General features: G+C 49.6%; 1 protein-coding gene across 1 annotated transcript in view; it reads right to left on the reverse strand.

The window, feature by feature from the left end:
* ADAMTS17 (ADAM metallopeptidase with thrombospondin type 1 motif 17) overlaps positions 1-20,124 on the reverse strand; it is a 155,545-nt gene extending 135,421 nt beyond the window's left edge. Inside the window, exons 1-4 of the mRNA XM_027904260.1 lie at positions 20,055-20,124; positions 19,119-19,612; positions 10,973-11,138; positions 1,071-1,243 (exon numbers count right to left, since the gene is read on the reverse strand). Coding sequence (XP_027760061.1) covers positions 1,071-1,243; positions 10,973-11,138; positions 19,119-19,612; positions 20,055-20,124 — 903 coding nt within the window. The remainder of the gene's footprint in view (positions 1-1,070; positions 1,244-10,972; positions 11,139-19,118; positions 19,613-20,054) is intronic.
* Positions 20,125-22,657: the final 2,533 nt, after the last annotated feature.

The raw sequence follows: 22,657 nt of genomic DNA on the forward strand, positions 1-22,657 counted from the left end.
AGAGCACTCAGCTCTTCACTGGGAAGCAGGACCAGGCAATTACTGTTAAGAATTGTTATTTTTTTGCCCAAGCCAATTTGCTGCTTATGAACAACAACAGAGACACGGTGAGGAGAATGAGCTGCTCCTGGATATTACAATAGCGTGGGCAGAGGAACAGGAGCTTCCTCCAAGACTTCCTTGGGCAAACGCCTCTGGAAGGACCCCTGCCGTCTCTGAGCAGAGTTTTCCATGTCCACATCCAATTTAGCCACTATCTCTTTGTAGGCACTGCCAACAGCTGAGTGAGAATTCACTGAGGGAAGCTTTGTGCTCCCTCATCAGCTGAGGCAGAAGGTTTCACTACAAGGAGAGCTGACAAATTAACACCCACGCTCCACAGGAACTTGCAATTCCCAAACATTCTCCTCCCTCCTGACAGATTCCCTGCAGAATTTCTAGAACGCTTCTAAAGCCCAACTCCATCAGCTAGTCACAGGTATGATTAGCACCAACTCACGTAGCCCCAGAGGTTACATGGGATCACCTGGCAGTTTGGTGTTAAGTTTTCCAAGGGAAGCAGCCATTTTCATCACGTAAAAATCAGAGAGAAAGAGTGGTTTGGATATAAAGCCAGGTTTTCTGGTGGAAATCAGTATGACTGCTGGCTTCAGTAACACTTGGACTGTCTGTGCCAGTGATCCACAGAGAAATCTCTCTTATGAAACAGGAATGCCACAGAAATCTTTAGGAACCCAAGAAACATCTCGTCAGACACCACCATCTGCCCACTGCTGGTCACTCCCTTCCAAGGTAAACCACAGCAGCACCAAAAACCTGGTAGAAAACACCACTACTCAACAATTATTTTCTAACTGAAAACTTGCAATTTCAGTTTAAAAAAAAGGTTTTTACTGTGATGTGCTCAGGCAAATAAGAGGAGTCACACAAACGGAGAAGAGGAAGCACAAACAAGAAAACCTTGCTCACACCTCACGGTCAGAACAGGCCCCCATTTCGGCTGTCAAGCCAACCCTGGACGTGATCTGTTTACTCTGGCTGCTGCTTTTGAGAGTGAAGTGCCCACTTACCATATTCATGACTGTGAGGATGAATCTCTGGGCAGCCTCTGCACCGTGGTACTGGACCATGTCAGCATCTGCCACCACCAGGGTCTCCACCGTGTACTCGTTCGTGAGGCGAATCGCGTTCCTCCTCTCCCTCCAGTCACTGGTTGATTTCACTTTCTTCTGTCTCTTCTTTTCTAAAAGTCAAAATACTCCTTAAGGCTGGCAGATCATGATGAAACATCAATACCCCTTTCAACAAACATTCTCACGTTCAGATTGCAAGAACACTTTCACTGAAGTGTTCTCTGCTGGTCAAAAGAAGCGACCAAGAGGTCCCATTGCAAGTCCATCTGCGCCTGTGTGTGCAGGCTGTGTGAGACCACCAGGTGATGTGCAAACAAGGAAGAGGATGGGAAAAGAGAAGTTCAAAAAAAACCAGAGTTTAACTGTAATTCAAACCAAGAAGTCACGCTCTTGCAAAATATCTGAAAAATTGTTTGTGAAAGGAGTAACATTCCACTCTAATGGAGCAAGTGCTGATTGAGGAAAAGTCTGTTGAAGGCAACTTTAGGACAGGGAACCAAAGCATATCCCATGGCTTGGGACGCAATGCACACTCTAGACTCTGCAGCTTCTCCACAGCCAGGGAAGCTGTAAGATATTCCTGGGGTCAGTATTGCCACCAGTTGCATTTTTACTTGCTACCAGCACGATACTAGAGCAGAGTAACAGAACATAACACAGTCTCAACATTTTAAAATGAAGTGGGATTGTTTTGGAACACAGGTTATTGGCTGCCTGCAGAAGTCCCTGGCTGAGACTCAGAAGCGCAGAAGGTCAGGTCAGATAAGACCTTCTCAGGCTCTCTGTGCTCATTTATTGCTGTTGGCCTGAGCAGCAGCAGCAGCAGCTGCAGTCACGGCCACCTACAAGTGGAGCTCACGTCCCAGTTTGTTGGGGTGTGTGACCCAAAACCAGGGGACTCCCCACACCAGCTGAGTTATGAACTCCAGTCACAAGAACCCGCGACAAAGACTCAATTTAAGGACTACAGACCAAAGCAGGGATCAGCCACCGTTAACACAAAAATCAAACCACAGAGGTTAAACCACCTTTTCTCCAAACTGATGGATCAGTAGTTTGCCTTCTAAGCTGAAAGGTGAAACGTGTTTCAGAGCTCAGAGGCAGATGTGCAAAGCAGGAACAAAGGAGAAATTAAGGGCGGATATGAAACTGAACCCGCTCACTTCGCTGCAGTCACAAAAAACCTGTTGGTGTTTTCAGCTGTAAAATTAAAGAAAAGCAAATGAAGTCATGAAAACAAATTTATTTTTGCAATAAGAAACGGCCAAGATGCACTGAAACTGTCTCTGCTTACTGCTCAGCCTGTGGTATCTGAGGGATAAGATACATTAGTACCAAAGCTGGTTTTTTTCTTAGGAGAAAGGGAACCCACAAGTCCTGAAACAGCACAAACCCAACATTCAGTACAAAAGTGACACGGGTAGGACTGTAATGGATGATCAGACACCTCTGATGTCACACAGCACGTGCTGCTCATTTCCCAGAGCAGAGAGTCACTTCTGAATTTTCTCTGGGCTCACCCTGAGGCCCTCTCTGAGCAAAGCACCGCCGAGCAGCAGGCAGAGCTGAGTTAGCACTCCCTGATCCTCATTTTCCACTGCCTGTTTACCAGCTCCCTGACATAACTCAGCTTTAATCTCCCCGCTGTCCCAAATGATCAGTTTTCCCTGAGTGCCCCTCCTGCATTCGGGGTGATAAACCCCATCAGCTGGCAGCCCCCTAAAACCCTGCCTTCCCTCATTCACACACTTGCTGTCTCGTCAGGACGCACATCTGCACGTGGCCATCCCCACCTCCCTCTCCTGAGCTGTCTCCCAGTCCTCCAGCACAGCCCTGCACGTGCTTTTCTGCCCAAGGCATCGACTGTCAACACTCGGTACATATTTAAACCCAGAAAACAACTATGAAATTTGATTTGATTTTTCCCCCCCGCCCCCCCCGAACAGAGTTTGGAAATATCCCCCTGGGTCTGAAGAGACAGACAGGAGCCTATGGACAAGCCAAAAAAAAAAAAAAAAAAAGAAAACATGGGGTGATCATAAATATTGGAAGCTTTGCCAGCAGCAAAGATGGAAATAACCACGTTTCAAGGCCTGTTTTCACAGGGACCCCGGGACAGCCACAGAAAAATGCACAATCACGACAAAGCTGCCCCAGAGCAGGGGATTTCTATGCTTCTAAGTGCTTCAGAAAGGCAATAAAATTAAAAAGGCTATGTGAGAAAACAGAAAAGCAGAATGCACCTTTGATTTGCCAGCTATGGCACGGAGAGGACTTCACCAAACTTTTATTGAAAAGCTCCCGTGTTGTGTGTTTGTTTATTCTCTTCATTCCTTTCATCACCCACCTCTCCCTCTGCACGGCTGCACACCTTTATCTACAGGTCTGCAAGGTTATCTGTTAAATACCAGGGGGGGGAAGCAGAGAAAAAGGAATAGAAGGTAAAATTATGCCAGTAAAAACATTTGACTTTTCGGGGTTTTGCTGCTAGAAATGAGAACCTTCCTGGAAAGAGCAGCACCTCCCCATCAAATTCTTGTTTTGGTAATTCCCTAGGAAATTAAAAGCTTACAGCTGGTGTAAATCCCCCACCTATAGAGAAGTTGCTCGTAGGGGGGGCTAAGCCTAGGCTCAACTAAGTCTTAGTTGCATAGAGGTCTCTCTTTGCACCTTCCTGCCCACCACACATGCAAACAGTTTTCCAGCATAATCAAGCACATGGAGAAAACAAGCCACTTGCATGGATGAACCCTCCCAAAGAAAGAAAAGCACACATCCCACATTTGGTGAAGGGGAGAAAAAAAAATCCGAAACCAACAGCAAAAATCCTCATTAAATGCATCTGCAGCTCATACCTGAGGTGAGTTGACTTTATGGAAGTATCCAAAAAAACCCCCATCTCTAGAGCCTCACTGGGGAGACAAGTCAGCACAGAGAAACCTCCCTCCTGCCCTGCAAGATTTATGGCCCATGGGCAGAGAATCCCTCCCTGAGTGCATGAAACCCCAAACTAAAATAAACATCAGCCCTTAAAAACAGGGATTAAATGCTGGGGGGATTCTTCCCTTGAACAAACTGATGGCACAGATTTCGTGGTGCAGATGTGAAGTGTTAGCGTGAGGGTCTAAGAGGCCATAAACCAGGGGCAGGAGCCTGTCAGAGGAGTTTCCACTGTGGGGAGCACACAGAATCAAAGGGAGCACTATTTTAGGAGTCAGGTGTTCCCTGCTTCAGAGGTCAGAGGATTTCACATGAAATGTGAGCTGAAAGAGTGAATCCCCAGCACAGCACGTCTGTGCTGCAGGTGACTGGGCACTGTCACCTTGGCAGCGTGTTACACAGCCTATCTGGCCGAAAATTCCACAAAATTCAGGCCTGTTGGGTGAAGAGAGAAGGGCAGTACCCCTCCAGATCCTCAGTGTGAGATGGCTGTAACACTGCAAAGTTCACTTGCTGGCTTTTATTTCCAGGTTCTTGCCTTTGCTTGGCTCATCACCTGCAAAGCGACACGACCACATCACGCTCTGCAGCCTGGAAATCTCCCTCAGAACGGCAAGAATCGTAGTTCCTCCTGTGAGCAGAAGCACCACAGAGCTCTTCTGAGGCCTCTGCAGAAAACTCCTTATGTTTAGTGCTTTTTATGGCAACTCAACAGATGTACAATTCCAAAGCAGCCGCCCCAAATGACCTTTTCCTATTACACACCAAAAGCACTGTCTAGCACTGTCTGGCTTTTGGCAGATTCTTGCTGTGACTGCAGAGTCCTTTCCTGTTCCTCCTACCTCCCTTCCAACAGCATTTCCCAGACTCATCTGAAAAGCAACCTCTTCCCCTACAGCCTTCCACCTTTCTTCCCTCCCTGATCTTTCCTTTCTGCTGCCCCACTCCAGTCAAACCCACTGACAGCTGCTGGATGCAGTTCGACAAAAGCCACAAATAAAAGGAAAATTGCAGAGTCCTTTCTGCAAGGCCAGACTTCTCTCTGGAAGCTCTTTTCTGCTGCTGCCTTAAAAACCCTCTCCTGTTCTTCCTCAGGAGCCCTTTGCTGACTTCCCTCCTCCCATGACCCCTTTAGCATCTCCACACACCCCTGATGGAGGGTTTTACTCTATATTGTTACTTCAGCAGCATAAAAAGCAGGAGAGAAGTGGGGCAAACAGCTGAAATTAGTTCTCCCAAAGCCCCAGGAGTTTCTACAGAAACTTTCCCTGGTACTCACGTCAGGCAGGTTTTATTAGTTACACCTAAAGGTAAAAATCATCACCTCTCCAAAGGAAAACAAAGAAAGAAGCAGATCCTGCACACAAACCAAGCCTAGAAATTAAAGGAAGGAAGTTCCTGAGGTACATTCTTACCGCTTAACCTACAACCACACGTCCAGTTTGCTGAATTATCAGAGGGATAGGATGCCACAAGGCTTCCCTGGTGCCAGCAGCAGGATAGAGACACCTCTCAAAAGGCCACACGGAAACATGGAGCCCCTTCCCCCCTGCCAGGATGCAACACAAAAATTGTCCCTGTTATACCTCCTCCAAAAACCTGGAATTTCAGATTTACCACAGCCAGCCGGTGCCAGTGGGGCAGCCTGAAGTTCAGGAATTATGAATGGCTGCCCATTGAAAACCCAGCTGATCACAGACTGTCCTCTCCTTTTTAATGCCCTGTCCTACAAAACTGCACCTCCAATTTCTCTCTAACTGGAAGGGCAGACAAAATCCTGCCTCGACTGCTAGGAAAAATCCTTGCATAGCAGAATGAGCCATTACTCCCCTAATTCACCTTCCAAAAATGGCTTTGTTTTGCTTTGGGTTTTTTTGGTTTTTTTTTTTTTTTGTTTGTGGGTTTGGGTTTTTTCCCCCAAACAGTCACTTTCATAACAAATCACAAGTTCATGACTATTTCTCTGGCACAGCAGCAAACAAGAACTCGAGACAGAAGTCATGAACTCTGCTGCATCTCAAAACACCACAGAGATTTTACAGCAAGGTCTGTTATCCAAGTTAGTCTGTGGCTTGGACACATCACTTAAAACCTTATCCTTCTGCAAAACACACTCAGTCATCACAACAACACATCTGTCTTCAAGGGCAGGTCTGTGGGACAGCACAGGATAAGCACCATGAGCTCCATCTCCTCACTGGTTCAATTGGTCACCAGGATGTCAAAGTTTCCTGGTGACAAAGATGCTCCAAGTCCCGAACTGTCCTATTAAAGGGACACTTTCCTTGTGGGAGAAACAAGGACTCCCTCATGGCAGATAAATAAGACAGGTTTTTGCAGGCACAGAGAGAAGGGCTTGAGCTGGGGATAATGATGACATAGAAGAAACAAAGACAGCTCAAAGGTGAGCAGTTAAGTCTCCTTGGAGTCACCTGCCTGCATTTCTAGCCAGAATGACCACTGAAATATCCAGGAATATCCCAGGAAAAGGACAGTGTACGCTGCACGCCCGAGCTCTTCACTGCCAATCCATTGGATTCCAATGGAAACCAACACCAGGGTTTACTGGGAACCAGGCAAATGAGCTGTACAGCTGATCTGGGAGGGGAAGAAACCCACTGACTGTGTATTTACACATCCTCTTTTTGTTCCCTCTGCACCTTGGAAATGGAGGAAGAAGAACCTGGAGCCTCTCCTGCTCCCCCCCCACAAGTGAGATACAACCCTGTGGGTAAAGTGCTGAATTTCTGACACAGGGAATACCCTCCTGTGCTTGCAAACACTTAATCACATTACATCTTCTGCAGAGCCCATTGTTGAAATCCTGCTTTAATTCTCCAACAGCTGCTTCCTAATATGGGCTAACACAGGTTGCATTACATCTCTCTATTTTTAGTGCACGTGTTTTTTGGCCATAACAACTGGAATTTCGGGCCAAGTCAAACCTGTAGAGAAAACAGAGCTAAGAGACAATGATTAAAGATGGGGAAATGCAACATGTGTTTAGGATTTATACCTGTTCAGGGAAAGCCTTCCCCTACATTTGATACCTGCACACCAGCACTTACTTAAATTATTACCAGCTTTGATAAATTGTTCCAACAGGTCGAGAAGCAACTGTACACGGGAGCAATGCCTTGTTTTGTGAATTAAAATACTGATCTTCCCGTTATTTCACTGTATGTGCAGCACATTTGCATTCAAGGAGAACTGGTTCGTTTAAACTGACAAAAGGGTTTAAAGCAAACCCACATTTAAGAGTAATTTATGAGGTCTGTATCATAAACATGAAATAACAACCTTCCCTCCAAAGACAAGCTGCTCTCCCTCATGCTCCTGGACTGTATTTTGTATCAAATCCCTTCTATGTAAGGAGACTTTAATACATCACTGGAGACCTTTGGAAAAGTTATAACAGAACTTACTTTTCCCAAAGAAACAGAAAGTTTTATGACACGGTTAGAGGAGACTCCTGTGCTTTCACAACATGGTTTCACTCTGCCTTTAACATTGGTATTTGCTCAAAATCAAGGGAAAAAAAATGAAAAATCTTGCCCCATTTTTGAAGGCAGCGAAAATTTGCAAAATACGTGCCCAGATCTCAGTAAATAGTAAAATTACTGCTGCTCCACGATAGTTAACATGGCTATATCTATTCATTGCAGCTGAGGCTGTGGTTGATATTGTCACATATTTTACCAACAGCTTTACTGTATATGATACCAGGTCACAGAGAGACAGGGCAAGGAAAGAACCCCTATTTCAGGGGGTTTCTACCCCCATTCTGAGCTACAGGGGGTTGGGCACTGCAAAACATTACAAATGATGCATCAGAAGAGATCTTTTCTGTCCTGCCGGGCTCATCTGCAAAGAAAATCTTACTCATATGTACTAAAACCTACAAACACAACTCCCTGTGGCTCCACTCTCCCCACAGAGGGACCCCTTTCTCAGGGACCTCTGGCAAGAAAGTTGTCAAATTTGGTCTTAAAATCAGAGCAGGGTGTGAGTGCAGCTTTTTACACCCCAGATGCAGCCCAGTGTCTGGAGATGGGAAGCGTTTCACCTCGCTGGTGTGAAGCGATTTCCCCTGTTCCTCACATCTCCGAGCCTTCAGAGCAAGTGAAACCCAACCTTTCCATTCCTTCCCCCCTGGCTGCCTGCGCACCTGGAAACCTTTTAATGGGTTTTCTGTTTGCCTCACAGGGGCTCATGTTCATGCCTGGGAAGAAATGCGCATTGTGACTTCAACTCCTCCTCTTGCTGGATGACAGGTGATAAAAATAATACACATATCATATGACTGACAACAGCACCTGGCCCGTGGTGATGGGATCCCTCCCCTGCCTGCTGGAGCCCTTTGGAATTTAAACAAAGGGATTAAAACATCGGCCCTGGGATTTATTTTTTTTTTTAACCCTTCAGTGGGCACTTTCAGACTCAAATCTCAAGGATCCAGTCATGCAAAACCTTAAGTACTTTCCCATTCCTGACTACAGCCAGATTAATCCTCTTACACAGATTATTCCAGGAGAAATTTGGCTCCCACAAAGTCCTCCTGCAGCTCTAAAAATAATTCTGAGTGCTGTAGGACATGTTACGCCACTTGGACTGAAGGGGTTGTTTTAAGAGATTTCAACCACCACTTATCAAACCTTGCCCTGCCCCAAGGAACTGATCCAGCTCAGCTTCCCTCTGCCATGCCTGGGGTTTGCAGGGAAAACACCCCATTTCTGGGTGGAACCCCAGCTCAGCAGCACTTCTTGATCGAGTTCATTTTGCTTTTCTTAAAGTGCTTTCCTCCTTCTCTTCCTCCTCCAAATGCTCACACAACTCATTACATCACCGCCCATCTCTGTTTTACAAGTAATTAAGCTCACGTATCACAGGAAATTTGCCATCGGGCCATTTAGCCCCGTTTAAATTTTAATGGCGTGATCAGTAATTAACATTAAAAATTCAGCATCCGATGCTTTGTATTTCATCTGACTCCCAAATAACCCCAGACTGTGCCAGTTGCCACTGATTCACAAGATTTTAAGATGAACAGACGAACTGAGGTGATTCTTGTGTGTTCAGAAAACAGAAGAACGGCAGCACAGGGCTGGAAAACGCCCAAGCATGGCAGTTCTGTGCCTTAGAAAAATACTCCGTTTATATTGTATTTACACAGACATGTGTTTTATTACGTCGTTCCACGGCATAGGATTTGTATCTGAAATGTCCAGCATAGGAATATTCCCCATGTATTTACAACCTCCATCCTCTCCTGCCAAGCTTTAGCCTGGCTGAGCCAAATGACAAGTGGAAATCAAGCTCTGATCTGCAAATCTGACCAGTCCCTCCCTCAGCCCGTGCTGGTGAGTGCCACAGCACAGAGACCTTTTCCCAGGAGAACCTCTGGAAGCAGCCCCCTAGGTCCTCACTTCCACACAGCTTCATTAGGAATGGGCCCTTTGTGTGTCAGACAGGATTAATTTTTTTTTTTTTTTTGGTTCCTAAACTCCTTGTGCACGGAAGTTAATCCAAACCAGACAGGAGTCAATTAGGTCGTTAACGTGCTAAGCCTATTAACAGCCACGACTTTACATTTCTCTCCAGCAACAATGGAAAACATTCAGGATCTGCCTTTAAGTGGCATTATTTTCTGCCAGGGCTCCTCGGGGTTTGGTGCACAACAGGGGGCTTTGCTCCCTTTTTAGCACAGCCAACTGCACCCAGGGGGGAGGAATTCTGTTCCCAAATGGTTTGCAAACTCCTCTGACACAGTCCCAGATTTTCCTCACCTAGTGCTGGGGGAGGGACTAAAGCTGTCCTGCTCTCACCCAAGAGCTCCTCCTCTTCCCAAATCCCAGTCCTTGCTTAGCCCCTCGGTTATCCTCAGGCTGGAAAAAAGCCATCACAGACCAAGATGAACAGCCTTAAATAAATTATATATCAGGTTATCAACCTCCCTCTGCCCCAGAACTGCAACACACACTCAGCCCACGTGGCCTTTCCACAACCTGAGCTGTGGAGGACTTACAACCACCCTTGCCACAGGAAATCCCAGTTCCATGGATCAGGAACCCCACGGACACAGAATTCATTCTGCTGACACGGATTTAAGACCAAGCTCAGGACCTGCCTGTTGGTCACCTCTGGAATCACCTGAGGAGGACATTCCCTTTGGACAAAGCAGGGAAGAGCAGTGGGACCTCAGAACCCTTCAGGAAGCAGTAGGTACTACTGGAAATACCTTTTTTTTCAGTGTCTCCTTTCAGTATCTTTGTACTCACTCAACTCCTCTTCCCCTTTGTGATTTCATGTAATTTATTACCCAGTGTCTGCCCAGTTTCCTTCCTTCAGTCCCTCTTCCCAGGGAGGGAATTTCTGCCAAGGACAGGCAGCACCCCTGCCCCTACACAGAAGGTTAAAAGGATCAATAGCAAAAGGATGAGGGTGATTTCCTGCCCTCATTTTGGTTCAGCTCAGCTTTTAACTCAAGTCTGTCTTATTTTACAGGGTAAGAATTCTGGAGTGCATTTGCAATGACCACAGACCTGCAGCACCTACGGAACTTGGCTGGGAAATCAGAGTGGTGCTGAATTCTGGTGTTTTCTCTAAAAAAAAGAGACACAGGGGATCTGTAACTCCAACCAGAACCAAGACTTCATACTCAGAGAATCAGAGAGGAGATTGGCTTAGCCTGAACCCCTGAGAAAGATAAACCTGGTGAACCATTAAGAGCTCAGCTCCACACAGGAGAAAATAACAGTCCTGGCTACGGGATTTGCCAACGGCAGCGCCAGCTGGGACACAACCTGTGAGCAAGGACAGGCCTGGTTAAACACAAACACTGGGATACAGAGCCTGACAGATTCAGGCACGGATGTTCTCTCCAGCCCCTTCAAGCTCACCTGCCACAACCTTGCAGTGCTCGTCGGGAACGTGGGGCTTCCCGGCCTGGCTGGATCTCGTGGATCGTCTCCGCCGGAGGAAATGTTCCTTCCCACTGAACGAGGTCTCGGAGGAGTTCACGGGCTGGATCAGCATGTGCTCGGATCCAAGCTGGATGTAGCCAACCTGTGCAGGGAGGAGAGCAGAAATGCCCGTCAGTCTGGTATCCAAACCTTGTCTATCGGCCCAGCCCGAGCCCAGACCGTGTCCCCGCAATCACTGTTTGCAGCGGGAGGGAATTCCTATGGGTCGTTCTCAGTCTGTGCAATACACACCACAGAACTTCATCTCTTTAGTTTTGATATCACTGAGTATTTAGAAACACTGTGCACTGTACATGTACAAAGGTGGGGGGGTCTTATCAAACATCTTTGTCTTCCCTTTTCCCTCTCCCTCCAGGTACAGCCCCACTCCAGCTGGAAGCACAAACACATGAAATGCTCAGCTCATATGAGGACAAATTTAAAAAAAAAAACCTCAAAATCACCTCTCCAACTGCCAGGATTGCACTGCTATCAAATGGCATTTGCTGTCTCAGCAGAGAACACAGGTGGGACTGCAGACAGGAGACCACCCACACGTGTCGACACCAAGGGAATTGATGTCAAAAGTAGGACCTGCAAAGCCACACACAATTCTTGGGGACCAAATATACCTCTTCTTGGCTGCATTATGGGCCACATGGCAAGCACTGCTCTCCCTGCCAGGCATGGGTTGGGTTTCAGAGGTCAAGTCAGGAATGGACTGTTCCTCCATCCCTGAAATAACCAACACCAGGAAGGCAAAGACCTCCTCTGAATAACTCCAGGTCAGAGCACTAAATCCCTGCCTTCCTTGCACCGAGTCCAGGCCTTACACCAGGGCTGGCAAGAGCACCTCTGGAAGCCAGTTCTGCCCCAGGAGAGCCCTCCTCTGCTCCAACCCAGAGATTTTAAGGTCCTTTAATGCTTTTTCCACTCCTTTTCTGGCACGAAAAGAAGAGAGTGAAAGCAAAGGTATCACCTTAAAACTTAACAAAGCCTCCAGGTTTAATAATCAACACTGAGGTTGTAACACACTGCACACAACAAGGGGCTCTGACTTCCTTTTCATTGCACTAATCCACTGATTATTTATATTGCAATTAAAAGCCTCAAAGTGCATCTCTCTTCCACGCACCCCCCTGAGAGAACTCCGTGGGTCTGATCCAACTCCTGCGAACAAGAGGCCTCAGCTGACCTGCCAGGAGGTGCCTGTGGTGCACCTGAGAGGCAAAGGTGCTCACCAAGAGCTCCAACACCCACCCCAGGCACAGAAAAAAAAAAAAAAAAGAGACCAGACCCCTCTGGTTCCCCCCTCCCCACGTCCTGTGCCAGGCGGGCACCGCTCCAGAGAAACGCTCTGCACGTCCACGCTGCGTGTTCAGCAGCTGAGTGCTCTGCCGTGATTTATAACACACGTTACATCCACGCTGCACAGCACACATTTCCACACCTCCCTGCCAAAGCCAGGCCTCACCAACACCCAGGAAATCCCTTTGGCCCAGTATTTCCAGCAGCAGCAATTCCTGCCAGCGGGAACGAGAGCTCTGCTCTGCTCTGCTCTGACGGCCACAACGAGCTGAGCAACGTCCAGGGGAAACCAGGACGGCTCAGGAAGGGTCACCCATTTCCAAAGTGCACTCAGGGGGAAAAAAAATAAAGATAGTAAGAGTTGGTGTCTCCACTTGCCACGGCTGCAGAGCACAGCAGAACTAGGAATCCCTCGTGTCAAAAGGGACACCTCTTTTGGGGTCTTGCAAAAGAGACTCTGCCCTCGGGGCAAGGTCACTGCTTAAGTTTAAAATGTCTTGACATCTCCCAGAAGGGCTCCTGTTTACACAGCAAATCTGACATTATTTTCCTGGCCCCACGAAATGCACACCAGTTTACCAGCCCTGCTCTGCCCTGGGGTTTCCAAAGGGCTGCCTTTTCATCCCAATTACAAGCTGGGCTTCGTCAGAATTGCTTCAGAGACAGCAAAAGCTCCAGTGACTTGTTCTTCCAGCCTCCTTTACGACGCTCTTCACGACTTCCCCTCCTTCTTCCAATCTTCCAGCTGGGAGGTAGCCCCAGCCCCCTTTTTTAATATAGGTTTTAATTATTTAGAAGAAGGGTTGTAAATCTGGTGCCATGGTACTAAAAGCCACACCAGAGCTCCTGAAAGGCTGCCAACCACTTCAGCTGGTGCCAAAAATATGTAAGGAGAAGTCGGTTCCATCACCACCCAACATTATCCCAACTTTCTGGCATCGAGCGTGAAAATAATTTAAACCATTGGAAGGGACTTATGTTTCACATTTGCCTTGGAATTGTGAAACCTATGGGGGGAAAGAGCCACGAGTCTTCACCCTGGAATAGGCTGGGAAGCAACCTCAAACTTAATCAGACAAGGCAAATAAAGAGTTTCAAGCAGGAAGCATTTGCAGGATTGGGCCTGTAAAGTAAAATTTTCCCCAGTCTTGCCAGTTGGGTTCTAGAGAGTCCTCAAAGCTGCTGGTCAAGATGAGATCTTTTGGACCTGATCTGGTCATTATGTTGCTTTTTCCATTAGAAATGCATTCTTAATGTTGTCTCCCTCAAATCCCCCAACTACCAGACCCTACAATCCAGCAGGAGATACCAGCCAGCAGCACTGGGCAAATACTCTGTGCTTTTATTCTCTATCTTCATGTTCAGGGACTGCAGAAAACTGGATTTTGGAGACAAAGGAGTAAGACAGGCCAGGTGACTCTCAGAGCTATTTTTCCTCCATCTCCTGAAATCATTCCAATTAAATAAAATGCTTTGGATCTGCCAATTCATGTTTGCCTGGGGAGGGATACTCCCTCTCATCCTTCTTTCACTGTGAGAGTAGAAACAGGACCTGCCACTGTTCCAGTCCCCAGGATTGCTGAATTTTGGGAAAAGCAGCTGCTTGCCCAGCCCCATCATCCAGGAGTCATCAGGTAAAATTCAGCGTAAAAGGTCATCACCACCTGCATTAATAATCTAACCTGGATTTTGCAGTCAGTATGGCTGGACCATGGAGCTGACAGAATCCTGCAGGGAAAGCCTGGAATCATTTCAGCCCCGCAAGGCAAACTGACAAGTTGATTAAAACAAACAATAATCCACACTTCCCACTACAGCCCCACTCACCACTGTGCTTAACAGTGGCCATATCCTTCACATCAAGGATATTTCATATCCTGAATTTAGAAGTCAGCTCAACATCGCTCAATGGCCAAAAAAAAAAAAAATAAAAATGTCCTGTTCTCCAAAGCACCAAAACATTCCCATGTGCTTTTATCCAGAGTTTTATACACACAGTGGCCACTCAAGCAAACTGATCACCCTCTGATCTACTCTGGTACTGCCAGTAGTTCCCTTCTCTTCCACACATCGTTTTCCTTGCCACTGGAGCTTTTCTTGGGCTCAGTGACAGCGGGGAAAGGGGGAAGGTCCTCACAGCACATCACTGAAACCCCAGTGGTAACAGGAACGTTGGGGCAGGGTATTTGCAATGCCACTGCCCTGCTTTGCTGGCACTGCTCTGTCTCTGTCCCCTGGTAGTGCTGGTGGAGCTACAACAGATCCAAACCTTCAGCGTTCTCTGCACGTGGTTCTGGACCTTCCCACATGTTAATACTCTCCAACAGTTACGCTGTTTTTCCAGCCCTTTTTTATTTTCACAACATCTTTGAAGGAGATCCTGTGAACTGCTGAATCTTTAACAGATTTTTCTTTTGCTCCTCAGTGCTCATTAGTTACATACACACGAACAGGCCGAAGAGAGAACAGATTTAAACATCTGACAAATTCCATCCCCTTCTCAATTTCTCAACTCTTACACTGTAAATCGTTGTTTAACCATTTCCTCCGAGTTGAAAGGAACTTCGTGTTTAAAGTGAAGAACAAAACAACCCACAAACACAGCCTAAGAAACTTCATGCGGGTTTTAGTCCTGCCCTTATTAACAACCACACTTCAGCTTTACTTGGTTTTTATTTACAAGGGCAATTCTTGCAAATTGAAAAGAAGAGCTTTAAGTTAAGTCTTGTTCCGTGTGTCATTTCAGGTTTACACTCAGTTATGAGAGCAGACCATCCCCAGGAATATCTGCCTGTACCTCTGCCCTGGCCTCCAAGTCTGCTAACCAAGGAAATCTCAGCATGTTCTCCCTTTTGTCCACCGTGGAAGAGGAAAGCAAATCCCAGCACACAGAAACCCGGCACGGTAATTTTAAGAGGTTTAACTTTTCAGCTCATGGCCCAGCTCTGGATAAATGCCAGACAGCTCCTCTCCCAGACAAGGGAATTCAGCAGAGCTGAAGGTTTCCTCAGGGGAAATAGGATCATCTTCTAACCCCAGCATGCCTGCACTGCTGCTTCCCACAGCAGAGAGGCTCCTGCGGTCACCTGAAGGGCAGCACCATCCCAAACACTCCCTGCCACCGGCCAGCGACTGAGCTGCAGGAATCTGCTCTAAACCAGCCCTCACCTCCCTCTGCTGCCGGTGAAGAAAGGCAACTCCTCCAGAGGGACGATTCACCAACCTAAAGTACCCAATGAACAGGATGAACCTCACCTTTATTGCTCACTCTGCAGCAGACAGGCTTAAAACCAACAGGCTGTGGGTTCTTCCACGTTCTTCCTCTTTTTCCCAAGGGTAGAGGAGATTTACCATTTCACCAGGAGCCCCTGGAGTTACTGCTCATTCCCTGGAGGCTCCACTCCAACCTGCTCCGTCCTCTTTGCCCTGACTGCCCTTCCATATCGGATCCAAACCCTCACAGAGACACCCAGGTCCTGTGTAGGCACTGACACCCACCTGGAAACCAGTGGGAGCTCAGAGACCCCACAAGAAGTCCAGATGGATGCTCTTGTCTCCTTGCCCACACCTGCCAAACCTTGTCCTCATCTACACCCTCACAAAATTTAGGGATCATCCCAAGTGAACAGGACACACCAGAATGAAGAGCCACCATTCAGAAATACTTTTAACATGCTGGAAGATTTGTCCACCAGGAGTTGCCTGAAGTTTAACCTGAATAAATGTACCTGAAGCTTGGAAGAGAAGCAGCTCTTTTCCTCTCTGCACTGTATGAGACAATACTACAAAATATTTAGGGTTTCCCAACTTGCAGCATGCATTGCTTAAGGAACAGTTTCAATTAATTTATTCCATCCTATGAAGAGGAAATGCACTGTTGTCATTCCATGAACCCCTGTAAGGTGCATCATCCACTTCCACCAACCCAGTCTGCACGAGGAAGTCTTGCTGAGTTCAAAGGAGACAAAAATGAGGTGTGAAAATGATACCTGAACTGGCCTGAACAGGGGGAGCCACGAGCCCTTCTCTTGCCTCAGCAGAGAAGGACGATCCACTTTAATTACAGATAGGACAAAGAACAGTCCTAAACCCAAAATCAGAGATTCTGGATTTTAAAATGTAAGAGAAGTTACTTAGAATGAAAACTCTGCCTCTAAATGCATCCCAGTGATTTTCAGCTTTCAGATATGGCTCCTGAACAGAAAAGAGCTTTCAAGTTCATTTCTAAGTCAAAACCTAACACGATCCTCCTAAAACTGGAGCTGGTAAAAGAATGGAGGTACAAGAAACATGAAAAGCCTACGCCTGCTCTAAGGTACTGATGCTGCAGTCCAGCACTTCAGCAGTGACAGGGACTCTGCTGCGGCTTCACAGAGCTGCAGCTTCCCAAAAAAAGGGAGCAACTTGCTCTGCTGGCTCCGGTCTTGCAGGCACAGGAGCTGCAGAACTTTGCCTGTGGGTGCCCAGCACCAGGGAAGGGCAGTTCAGTCCTGGGGTCAGAATCCTGGGGGTCAGCTGGACCTAAATGATGAGGCCTTGGGTACAGCAGTCCTGAACACAGACCTGACACAGCTCCAAAGAGCACAGCCCACCCTTCCAGGCGCAGCTGGGAGCTGCAGCAGCCACACGCTGGTTAACGGCAGCATCTGCGAGCAGAGTTTAAAAAACAGAACCCAACCTTCAGATGCCACACTGGGAATCTGATATCATCACCAGGAAGCAATTGCTCAGTCTGGCTGCGGCTCAGTTTTCGTGCCACTGTGTCAGGGATTTTGTTTTTATTAGAACTCCACTTGCCCCGACCATTTTATATCACTTTTGCTATGATTTATGGCAGGGCTGAGGAATACAATTACAGCAAAGTCTGAGCCAGCTGGAGATCAGGATCCAGGATAACTGCCCACTGCACCTCTCAGCAACCAGCTTTCCTGAATGAGATGTCCTGATCACCCAGTTCCAGTCCAATGAGCGCTCCTGGGCTGGAGTTTTCAGGAAACCTCCCACTGCAGCACTAGAACTGCTCCGAAGGTAAATGCCAGGACAAACAGGCTGCGAGGTTTTCACTACAAAGGTCTTTCATCCATCTCGAGTTCAGGTTCATCCTAAAGACACTCAAGTTTTCTGTTCTCTGTTTTGAGCTCCCAAGGGTGTCATGAACCTTAACCCACTTGAGTGCACCAGGCACCTGCTTTGAGCCCTTTCCCATTTCTGGTGATTATCTGAATGAAGAGTAAATGAATGGATTCCTCCAAGAGGAAAGGAGCATCCCAACATGCAGAAACACCTCTCTCCCACAGCACACCACTCCCAGCACTCCCAGGGCCAGATGCACAGGCAAAGGCAAGCAGAGCTTTCCCAACACGGTCACTAACGCTGGGCTTTGGTCCCCACGAGGTGCCACAAACCAGCAGCTTTGACACCAACCCCTTTTTGATCCCAAGTTGATCTAGCCCAGCTATGCCAATTTAGTCATTGCTTAGAGTTCCTATGACCCAAACAGATGCTGCAACACTGCAGTTCATATTTAGAGTAATGAACAAAGACTACCTAGTCTTGTTTCTTTTCCAACTTTTCTACTGGGAATTTCGCCAATCTTTTTCACCCCCTCCTCCGTTCCCTGATCTCAGGCAGTTAATTCTGTGCCTACAACTGCATTCCTCTTTTTTTAAACGTTCCTTCTCCGCCTGTTTGCTCTTCCCAGCTCCGTTGGAGTAGGTAGCTTTGGAAGCCCAGCACTTCATGAACAGCATTAACAAAACACGCCAGGTGACAAAGGCGTGGAGCTGTCAGTGATTTAAAGCCTGAACCAGAGATAGCGGTTTTAAGCCTCCCTCACTGGAACTCGGCTCAGTTTCCAGTGCCACTCAGCATCTCTCAGCCATTTGTTGGGTTTTTTTTTTTAATCCTGAGGCACAGCGCCCTCAAATGGCTCAGGAGCAAAGGCTGGAGCCCAGAGGGCAGAGCATGAACTGCTTCTCACTGCAGTTTAAGGCTAAACCTCCATCAACAAGTCTGTCTGGAGCAGCACACGCCCCAGGACACACATCCCAGGACCACGTGCTGGGAATCAAAGCTTTAACGCCCCACTGGCTTCCTGAAGTACTTCCAAGTTATCAGCAATAATTGCAAACTACTCATCGTCTCAGTCTTCACCCCTGAGAAACTTTCTGTCCCACACAAGATCACCTGCTCCTACCAGCACGCTCAGAGGAGAACCAGGCCCTGCAGAGCCACCTACAGCCTCAGGTAGAGAAATCCTGACACTTGTGGTAGGAGGAACATTCCTGAGTGGGATGGTTCCTCCAGCCACGCCATAGCACCAGGTGTCCTCACACTGCTGCTCCCACCCAACAACCAGACACCAACGGCAGGAGCCAGGTGGGACGGGCTGAGGAGCTGCACAGCTGCTGCAGGAGTGAGCCAGGCGGCCAAATCACCCACAGCGGGACTCAGCCACCTGCCCGACGGGGACACAAAATGTTCCCTCCGCCAGGACACTCCTCTGCAGCACCCTCAGACCCTGCCACAGACCCTGCCACCCACCCACAGCGGAGCCGCGGGAGCTGAGGCTCCTCAGGGATGGCTGGGGCTCCTCAGGGATGGCTGGGGCTGGGGCAGCTCCACAGAGCAGAGCTAGGGCGAGGTGAGGGGACAGGAGGGTCCCTGCGCTGAGGGGAGGCGAGGCAGGGGCATCCCTCCTCATCCGGCTGAGGGGAACAGCCCGGTGGAGGGGAGGCTGCCCTGCACCGAGGGGATGGGGGCGGGATGGCAGTACCAGCCCTGCGCAGGTGCTGAGGGAGGCGAAGGAGTCGCTGCGGTTCAGCGCCCGTCCCGTGTAGAAGCAGAGCCGCTCCCGCGGGGGCCGCCGCTGCTCCCCGCTGCTGCTCCGCCGCTGCTCCACCGCGAAGCCCCGGGCCAGGAATCGCAGGTCGCGGCGGAGGTGCAGGTACAGCTCGGTGCCGGCGGCGGGCAGGCGGAGCAGCACAGCCTCCTCCTCCTCCTCCTCCTCCTCCGGCCGCGGCAGCGCCCGCCGGCGCCGGGGGCCGCCGCGATCCCCTCCGGGCGGCAGCAGGTGGATCTTCTCCAGCGGCACTCGCTCCGGGATCACCACTTCCAGCTCCGCTCCGCCAGCTGCAGGCGAGAAGGAGGAGACAGGCTCAGGCGCTCGCACCCCGACGGGGCGAACGCCGGGGTCCCGCGGCCCGGGACCCCCGCACCGAACCGGGACAGCCCCGCGCTCGGGTTCCAGCGCTGGAAACTCCGAACGGGCTGCGGGGACAACGGAGCCGGCGGAGCAGAGGGGTTTATTCCTCTCTCTGTACACACATATTAGAGAGAGGAACGTGCAGGGAGAAGAGGAATAAAGCAAATGCTAAAGCTACTTGTATCATTAAATATATATATATATATATAGTTCAGACACAAGCATCGCATTTCACCAACCCCAATAAAAATCTGCACGGAGAAGGGGAAAAGCAGAGCGAGCCGCAGACGCAGCCAAGGACAGTCAGCAGCTTTCCACATGGAACGCTCCGGCAGCAGCAGCGGCAGCAGCGGGAGGACAGGAAAAGAAAACAGACGAGCTCAGAGCGATTCATCCCGCAGGCGGGGGATGCGGTGCGCGCCCCGCGCCCGCACGCTGCCGCCCGCGGCCGGACCCGCGGCGCGGGGCACGCCCCGTCAGGACAGCCGGGAGCCCGGGGAGCGCTACCTGTGCCGGCGTGCAGTCCGCAGAGCAGCAGGCAGGGCACGACGAGGGGCAGGAGGCAGCCGTCGAACATCGTCGTGCGGGCGGCGGGGCCGAGCGCGGAGCGCGGCGGCGGCTGCGGGAGCGCGGCCCGAGTGCGCCCTGCCCGCCCCCGGCGCCGCCGCGCGCGCCCGGACACGCCCCCCCCCGCGCGGCTCCGCGCGCCCATTGGGCGGCCGCGCCCGCCGGGACACGCCCCGCGCGCCCCCATTGGCTGCGGGCCGCGCGGGGCCGCGCGGGGAGGGCGCACGTGCGCGAGGGGGGGGGGCCGGGGCGGCCGGCAGGGGGCGCCCTCTCCTGCCCCGGGAGCGGAGCGTGAGGGAACCCCGAGGGGGCCCCGGCCCGGTCCGGAACCGGTGGCTGCTCCGCTGTGGCCGTGGAGCTGCTGGGGACGTCCCACCCCGATCACCACGGGGCTCTCTCCAGGGCAGCCCGCTGCTGGTCTGCCCTGTCATGTTTTCACAGAATCACAGGACCTGCCGAGTTGGAAGGGACCCACAAGGATCATCCAGTCCGACTCCTGGCCCTGCACAGAACCATCCCCAAGGGTCACATCATGCACCTGAGAGTATCATCCAAACACTTCCTCAACTCTGGCAGCCTTGGTGCTGTGCCCACTGCCATAGGGAGCCTGTTCAGTGCCCAACACCCTCTGGGGAAAGAACCTTCTAATATCCACAACCTGACACAACTCCAGGACCTTCCCTCAGCACCTGTCCCTGGTCCCCACAGAGCAGAAATCAGTACCTGCCCCTCCTCTTCCCATCCCCAGGAAGCTGTAACAGCAGTGAGGTCTCATTGCCCTCCTTTGGACCCTCTCTAATTGCTTAATATCTTCCTTATATTGTGTTGACTTAAACTGCACACAATATTCAAGGTGAGGCCACCCCAGTGCAGAGCAGAGCAGAGCAGAGCAGGACAATCCCCTCCCTTGACCGGCTGCGTTACCCCTTTTTCATCATCAAAACAATTTTGACACTGCTATGGAAGCTCACTTGAAAAACTCACCTATTCTTTCCCTCCATCATCCGCAGGATCAATCCCGGGGCTCAGAGGACCAGGAAAAAAAAACAAAGTTGGCAATATCACAGAATCACAGGTCATGTTGGGGCATCTGGTCCCACTTCCCTGATTAAGCAGAGTCACCTTAGAATACAATACATGAGCACACAAAGACTTTGGGCAGTGATCTCACATACTCCAGAACCACTTACCACATGGAGGAAACAAGGAACAAGTGCATAAAGCTCAAGAGATATAAAAATTCCCACTTTCACTGAGGTCCTGCAGCCACCAGAGCTCCTTCCCACCTGGTTGGGCCACATCCTGCAAGTCCTCAGCTGTGCAGGAGTCAGGAAAAGCCAGCTTGGACAGGGGCTGTTGAAAGCAATAGGGTGATTTCCAAGGGCAAAAGGTTTCCACTGCATTCAGTGGGCTTTGGATTGGATTCTGCTCTCCTGGCACGGCTGAGTCGTGGAAGGCAGTCAAGACCCAACCTGTTAGCAGCTTTAAACTTTGGTGGCCCAGCAGAGCAGCGTCTTAGACTTTAAACTTCTGCAAAAATCTGCAACTTTGCTCCTGAAATTGTAGAAGAATTCAAGGGAAGACCCATAAAAGAGTGTGAACGACTCTGGCAGATCTCCCTGCAGCACTTCCACTAACAGTGGTAATGGCTTTGAGTCACAAGCAAGAGGAATTAGATTTGGATGCTCATCCCTAGGAGGGCAGGTAGCTGGGGGAGTGCTGAGAAAAGGGCTGTTTGAATTTAGGAAGAGGGCTGGTGAGAGACATGAGTGTGTTCATACCTTTTTTCTTTCTCCCAGGCATCGGACAGGCAGCAAGAAGCACGTTTTCCTTGAGAGCTGCTCAAGGAGAGAGACAGTTTGAGATCAGGTGAGATTTAACAGCTCTCTGTTTCCCTCTCTCTTTCAAGGCTCACTCTGCTCTCTAATAAAAGTTCCTAAAGCAAAGGGACCGGCCTGGGTTCATTCAAGGGAGACAAAAACTCAGTTTGGGGCTGCCTTGCTCTGTGTCAATAGTGTAACATAACATGGAAAACAAAACCTCAGAGCCTGAAATTCCCTCCTGACCTGCTGTGAACCAGCAATCTCAGTGTGCCCCCCCAGGGCCAGGACTCTGGCTGGCACAGCAGCTCCCCCACAGCCCTTCCACCCGTGGCAACCCTCCACTCCTGAGAACCACGAGGCAACTTGATTTGTGAGCTGCCAAACCTGGCCTGAGCCCTCAACAGCCACGTTTAAACCCAGACCACCAGCAGACTTCATTTGCTGAGGGATCAGAGCTGGTGCCTCGTCTCTGCCCTCAGAAGGGTTTGATGGGGAAGGGGGGGGGGGGACTTAGGTTTGTTTAACTTTCTAGTAGATCCTTTCTCCCACCTTCCAAAGTCCTCTGCCAAAAAATCATAACAATACAGAGAAAGTATAAATTTAACAGTGTGGGGGAAGAGAGGCACTAATAAAGAGAAGTCTGTAACTTACTGCATGGAAGAACTCGCTCAGTGGCTGGGCTGGCTGGCACAGACTGCTCTGGAGCAGGGATACTCCCTG

Source organism: Empidonax traillii, unplaced genomic scaffold (genome assembly GCF_003031625.1).
Source record: "Empidonax traillii isolate 1590-97213 ecotype Southwest subspecies unplaced genomic scaffold, ASM303162v1 scaffold1030:size276291, whole genome shotgun sequence".
NCBI lineage: Eukaryota > Metazoa > Chordata > Aves > Passeriformes > Tyrannidae > Empidonax > Empidonax traillii.